The sequence below is a fragment of the Olea europaea genome, chromosome 4, assembly GCF_002742605.1.
Source record: "Olea europaea var. sylvestris chromosome 4, O_europaea_v1, whole genome shotgun sequence".
Lineage (NCBI taxonomy): Eukaryota > Viridiplantae > Streptophyta > Magnoliopsida > Lamiales > Oleaceae > Olea > Olea europaea.
Genome location: NC_036240.1, coordinates 10220063 through 10226583, shown reverse-complemented (window position 1 = coordinate 10226583; position 6521 = coordinate 10220063). Strand labels below are relative to the sequence as shown.

Below are 6521 nucleotides of genomic sequence, written 5' to 3'. Positions count from 1 at the left end.
GCGGTGGATTTTTGGAGAGTAACTACGATAATCTGTTTTGTGAATAAAACGATCAATTTAATCTTGTTAAGAATGATCTTGATCAACGGTAAGTTGGTCGAGATCAGTGGCTCTGCCCTTTTCTTCTTTACTGTGCTTGTGTTGTGTTTGCAATTCCAATGAGTGGCCTAATCGTACACATTCTTTCTGTTCCAGTCTTACCGTGGTTATTCTAATTTCTTTTTCCTGTTCAATCATGCGTTCTTATTTGAATTTAATCCGTCAACTTTCACAGTTTTCTCTACTAATTTCCGATTTATTTATTGGTACAATGACTGCTCGGTTTCTCACATTTTTCTTTCTTTTGTTCTTCTTCTAATTTTGCAGTGCAATGTCATAAGAGATAAGGCCTGCTACTCTAGTTAAGATTTAGCTCTACCCTTTTAGATGAAACCTTTAGTGTTGTTATTGTATCAGAGCCCTCAAATGAACAATTCAATCTGATCAAAACTCAATGAACACATTTACACCATCTTGCAGGGGCATTTAGCATGTAAGATATTCTTTTTTGATGAAGAAAGCCATTCTTTAGTTAGAAAATGTCAATTTTGAAAATGACAACTTGTTGGCTTTTTCAGAACCCAAATTATGATTTTGCCAACTGGTTGACATAATTTTTACTTTTCTTTGTTCATAGAATAAGTAGAACTTTGAAGTTGTGTGTCCTATTATTTGGTCTACAACTTTTAAATTTTTATACTAACCTTAAGCATCAATAAAGTTACAATTCCGTGTTTCTAAATGTGTTCAAATTCCTGAATGCGTCCACACCAACTTTATGGCTATCTACTTTGGAAACAAAACCTGTAACAAGGTTAAACATTATTTTGTTTATGGGTATGTTCTCGTTGAGCTTTATGCGCCCGTGTTTGTGAAGGGTTCTGAGAGTAATGGTGGTTTTGTTACTTTGAAACTTGATTAGCACAGGTGTGGTTTGGAATGTTGGGTGGTATATGGTGTTTCCTGCTGCTCAATTTTTTCATTTCTTTCTAGAAGCTAGTCCAATATTTTTATTTCATTTTGGAAAGCTTGTGAGCTATGGTCAATTAATCTTTAGTTATTGATTTTTTTTATCTTTACGAAATATTTTATTTTTTCATGACACGAGACACTCCAACATTCACTTCTGTTATCGTTCATAAGCACTTCCGTCTTTATGCTTTAAAATCAATCTGCTTCTTATATGAAATGGTGTAGTGTGTCCAGCACATACTTTAGAGAACGATTTGATTTTTATTGGCCTAATGGTTTTTGTATGATGTACTTATCACTCAATGTAGTCTCATATACAGATAGAATGGGACTGCTTATGTGTCGATAGACGATAAACATTCAGATTAAAGATTCAGATACCACTGTGAATTTTTCGCTTCTCTATGGTTCTTGTCTCTTTTCTCTTCTTTTTCTCATTTGTCTTCTCTTTTGCTATGTGGTTCAGGTCCTTTCCACTGCCATATTTGTCAATCCATACCATTTAGTTGTTCTACATCATATGGAGTCCCCGCCAGTTGGATTAAACCATCATTCGAGCTTCAAAAAGTTTCTGAGCATTCAGCTTTGAGGTACAACTTTGCTACTTGTGAATTTCTACACATATGGTGATTACACTTCAAAAATTCTTCACTTGCCACGTGGAAAGAGAAGATTGTACGGGGTTTCTCTAAGCGCTATTGATAATTTTCTTCCCTTTTCATGCTGAAGATATGTAGTTTTGCTAATGGAAGCAGCTCAAATTTTTATATTCAATCACTTAAATTGGTTCTATACGTTACAAATACTAGTAACTGATAGAAATCCTATATATTTGTGTGTGTATGGTGATTACACTTCAAAAATTCTTCACTTGCCACGTGGAAAGAGAAGATTGTACGGGGTTTCTCTAAGCGCTATTGATAATTTTCTTCCCTTTTCATGCTGAAGATATGTAGTTTTGCTAATGGAAGCAGCACAAATTTTTATATTCAATCACTTAAATTGGTTCTATACGTTACAAATACTAGTAACTGATAGAAATCCTATATATTTGTGTGTGGTCTGAGCAAGGGATTGCTTCAGCTCAATTACTGCCAGGTTTAGTGACCAATGATTGGGGAAATGATTAGTCCTCCTCCATCTTCTCTCTCTATGCACTTGATTTTATGCTTCTCTCTTTATGCCTCTTGCCAATGTATTAGCTGTATTCCCAATAAATTTAAAGTTTACTACGTGAATCCTTTTTTGCCATTTCATTCAGTCCATTGATATATCTATTGGAAGACCCAATATATTTAGATCCCTAGCAACCTTATTTTCTTTCACAAAAGAGAAGGAAGCATATGTTTTCTTTTTCTTGCGGGGGTCAGGGTGGGGAAGAAAGGAGAACAGGGGTTTGAGAGGGGACTATCAATCATAAAACAGTTGTGACTTGTTTGAACAGCATATCATGCATTAGAGCTCCATTTGAGTGACAATTACACCCCACGAGAGGTTCAGTGAAACAAATTAAAAGATAAAAAAATAAAAATAAAAACACTTTTTGCTCCTGTATTGTTTGAACTAAGAATATAAGAATAGCTCTCCCTCCCCATGAATCCCTGCTCTTTTTGTGGGAGCACAATTTTTCTTGCTAGTAGGTGCGACTTTCCTTCCAACCATACATGAGGATTAGAAAAAGTAGATGGTTTTTGCTCATTTTCTGTCCCTTTTCTACTATCCAACAATAGCTTGAAGTCCCTTATTCTTCTTTCTTTCTTTATTCTTTTTTTAGTCGCTCTTCTTCAGTTGTTCCTTTTGAAATTGGACCATCAATGAAATAATTGTCATTCCTCTGCATGAAGTTTCAGATGCGAAAATGCATTCTTTGGAGCGACACTATTCAACTGGTTCCCTATAGGACATGATAGTTCAATTTCACGAGTTTCTGTTGCTGCTGATTATTCAGATTCCGTTCCGGATTCCTCTAATTATGTTGCTAATAAAGGTTATCACCCTCTTGAAGAACTGAGAGATTGCAGACGAGTTCGGGATAAAAGGCTCACCTCTGCTGAAATAGCAAGGACTGCTGTGGAGGTTTTACCCTTTCCATAAATTGTATATTTTAAATACAAAATCCAATTTTCTAGCCAAATTCTAAAATAGTTCATTAGTTGAGATATGTTGTTGTGCTTGATCTATGTAGTTAGGATAATCTGTCCTTTTCCTTTGCCTGGGTACATGACCTGAACCTGTTTTCTCCTAGGCTAACAGCACTGCTTTGTTGATATTCCCTGGTATTGTGCACTGTGAACCACATGAACATATCTCGTGGGCTGAATTTGAATATGTTATAGATGAGTTTGGAGGTTTGGATTCTCTCTCCTTTTGTATTCATCATAATTTTGCTTGTGACATAAAGTTATCAATGTTTTAATCTTGATCACATTTTTCTATTTATTTCAGATATTTTTTTTGAAATTTTTGATGGTGAAAACATCCTGCAATATCGAGAAACAAGTAACCCTGTGGTAAGGAATTAATCTTGATGATTACCTACTTCCTTTTGTCTGAAAAATGTAGTTCATTGGTCACTTTCCTACTGTGATAACTTTAAAGGTTTAGTATAAGTATATTTTAACCTGCTAATTTTAATAGAAAGTAGTGATCTAACTTAATACTTGAGGAAACAAGAGAGGATTTTTCTGTCAAATGTTGTTTGGAGCAATGCTTATCCGGACAAGACAAACCATTACTATTTTTTCGGTGTTCATCTACTGCAAACAAATAGACTAAAGATCATGTAGAATGTTGTCCCACCTGCCTCTTGATACCAACTGTATATTAAATTTCATAATAAAGATATCATTTTGTGTTCTTTGAACTGTATAGTTCTATATGAAATATGAGGTGACAATTGGTATCACTTGCATGTCGTTAGAATGTACTGATTGGGATGGATCTTTTGCAATACGAGAACAGAAAGATAGATGTATTTGATGACAAAAGTTTGGAGGCCGACTTCAATGATGATATTCTTTTCGATGATGATGACTTCAAAGTGAGCAAATATTGTTTTACCATTCTTCATCTGTTGATCTTACTCTAGACTATCAGTTTCCATTTTAACTTACATTTTATGGCCTTTCATTCTATCAGGTTGAGTATTCTGAAACGTCTGATGCCCGAGTTGATTGGGGAATGCCGGAAAATTCATCCTGGATCCATCCAGTCTATTTCACCAAGTGCTTGACAGAGGTGTATATTGCTCCTTTTAGTTCTTTTACTAGGTAGTTATTTTGTGAGGCCATTTGGAATTAAAAAACAGAGAATTAGTGGTGATTTTCGCTGCTTTGATTTAAAATGTCTGTTTCAACTATGAGTTACACATAAACGACCTTAAAAATTCTTGCTCCAGTAGGACGAACCCTTGAAATCAGTGAATACTCTTAAATTAGTAGAAAGAGAACAATATGCAAAATGATTTTCTGTGTGGGTAGGGGTGCAGATGAAGCCGGGAGAAGAAACTTATATAGAATACAAGCTAATCATGCTTATTTGTTAACTACTCGGTCAAAGCCACATGCATAGATCGAAGGCAGACTTCATTCAAATATAGGAAGTTGAGGTTGAAAGAAAGGTCACATACACTAGGTCATTTAGCTCTAAGGATGATTTGGTGCCTGCGAAATCCAATTAGAGTTGACATTTTTTCATCTTTGAATTGGAAGTTCGATAATAGAATTTGGGCTATTGAGTCTCCATGGATGTTGACTGCGAACTTGCTACTTTTTTCGGGTTGGCAAATTCTAACTCTTTAAATCTAAATAATCATCAACCAATATATAAGAATTTGAAGCTTTCAATTATCATAGGTTGCAATAATGCACTGAGGTATAGAAGCCTGTTTGGCTGCCGTCAGGCTACATATATAAGCATGGGTTTTTTTTTTTTTTTTTGGTTGTCCTAGGACTAATGTGCATGGCTATGGTGAATGGTCCTATTAAAATCAAAACCAATCAACTAAGTAAACCAATTGGAGAATTTGAGTAGCAAACAGTACTACAGTAGTGAATTATTCTCTGGATGAGCATACCTCTTATTAGCATCTCCTGCCCTTGGCAACCCATGATCAATATGAGCTTGAAGCTTCCTTTTCCAATGAGAATTGAAATTATGGAACATTGTTGTTATCAAAACATATTTGCCATGAGATGGTCAACAAAAGTATTATGCAACAGAAAGATCCTGGCTTTGATGGTTGTTTATGGTATTGGAGGTAGGTATTTTTTCGATAATTTAGAGTAGATAGGTTATGCCAATAACTATTAATAGTCAAGTCCAATGGTGGAACGGTGTTGGATTACCATTTTGAATTGTTCTGGAATGGTCTTGATAAAGTTACAAAAGAAAATGAGAGAAAAATAGCTCAGTTCATGTTTGCAGTGTGGGAGTTGGATACGTTTTGCATGACAGCATAGAAGTTATAGTAATCTGCAAATCATTACTAGTAGTGAATCAAGATGGATCAGTGTATCTTGGGAGCAAAGTGGGATTTATCTTTTGAACTGAAATGAAAAAAGCTATGAGTCTGTTGACATGTATAGGATAATGGCAGAGGAGTTGGTGAGAAAGAGAACTTGAAAAATAAACTTCTGGTCGTATGCCAATATTGCATACTAGAAGGGTCTAAATTGACTACCGGGGGGAAGATGAAAAGACTACAGGTTATCTTTAAAAACAATGGTGGTTAATGAATACTGTTTTATTAACCTATTATTTCTTAAATGTGTAAATTAATAATTTTATCTGTCAACTGTTTATTTTGAGATTGTAGCAAAACTGCCCATCATGAGCCATTATGTGGCCTTCATGTTTCCTGTCATTTCAGCAGAGCTTAGGTTTCCAACATTACTTTTGGTTCTCATTATGTTGTATATATGTATTCGGTCGAAAGTAATTTATAGAATAAAGTCTAGTTATTATACGTTTCTAAACATGCCATCTCATGGAATTTGATGTGTTACTTGTAAATCAATTAGAAGAAAACGTCTAAAATGTTTGTATATCTATAGGACATCGAGTTTTACTATTATAATTCCAGCTAATATTTTATCTGAAACATGTAAGAACTTCCAGGGTCTAGACATCCTTTTGACTCTTTCTTGTAAGATGCTCTGACATATGGCTTTATTCATTGTGAAAGAAAATAATATGTTCTGTGGATGCATATTTCTAAAGAGATATTGATGTAGGATAGATTGGATTCCAATAAGAAGAAGTAGCCAGGAAGAAGTTGAGAGACTAGGGGAGAAGAAGAAGGAACGGGAAGGAGAAACAGAGAGAAGGGATAAGAGGAGAAGAAACCAGGGGAAGAGAGGGGAGGGAGAAAACGGCTGCACGCCAAACAATATTTCAATTCTAATTTATCATCGTCTACTGAAATTACAACTGAAAATCATATAAATAGTAAAAGCATAACCTTACCAATGATGGGCTTGGACCAAACCAATAATACAAACCCAATAACT

The 6521-nt window shown here is 35.0% G+C and overlaps 1 protein-coding gene across 1 annotated transcript in view; it reads left to right on the top strand.

The window, feature by feature from the left end:
* The first annotated feature begins 82 nt into the window (after positions 1 to 82).
* LOC111393597 (uncharacterized protein At3g49140) overlaps positions 83 to 6521 on the top strand; it is a 12958-nt gene continuing 6519 nt past the window's right edge. The window contains exons 1-8 of the mRNA XM_023019207.1: positions 83 to 88; positions 367 to 400; positions 1478 to 1601; positions 2856 to 3087; positions 3257 to 3359; positions 3457 to 3521; positions 3932 to 4051; positions 4150 to 4248. Coding sequence (XP_022874975.1) covers positions 3947 to 4051; positions 4150 to 4248 — 204 coding nt within the window. The 5' untranslated portion in view covers positions 83 to 88; positions 367 to 400; positions 1478 to 1601; ... (2 more) ...; positions 3457 to 3521; positions 3932 to 3946. The remainder of the gene's footprint in view (positions 89 to 366; positions 401 to 1477; positions 1602 to 2855; positions 3088 to 3256; positions 3360 to 3456; positions 3522 to 3931; positions 4052 to 4149; positions 4249 to 6521) is intronic.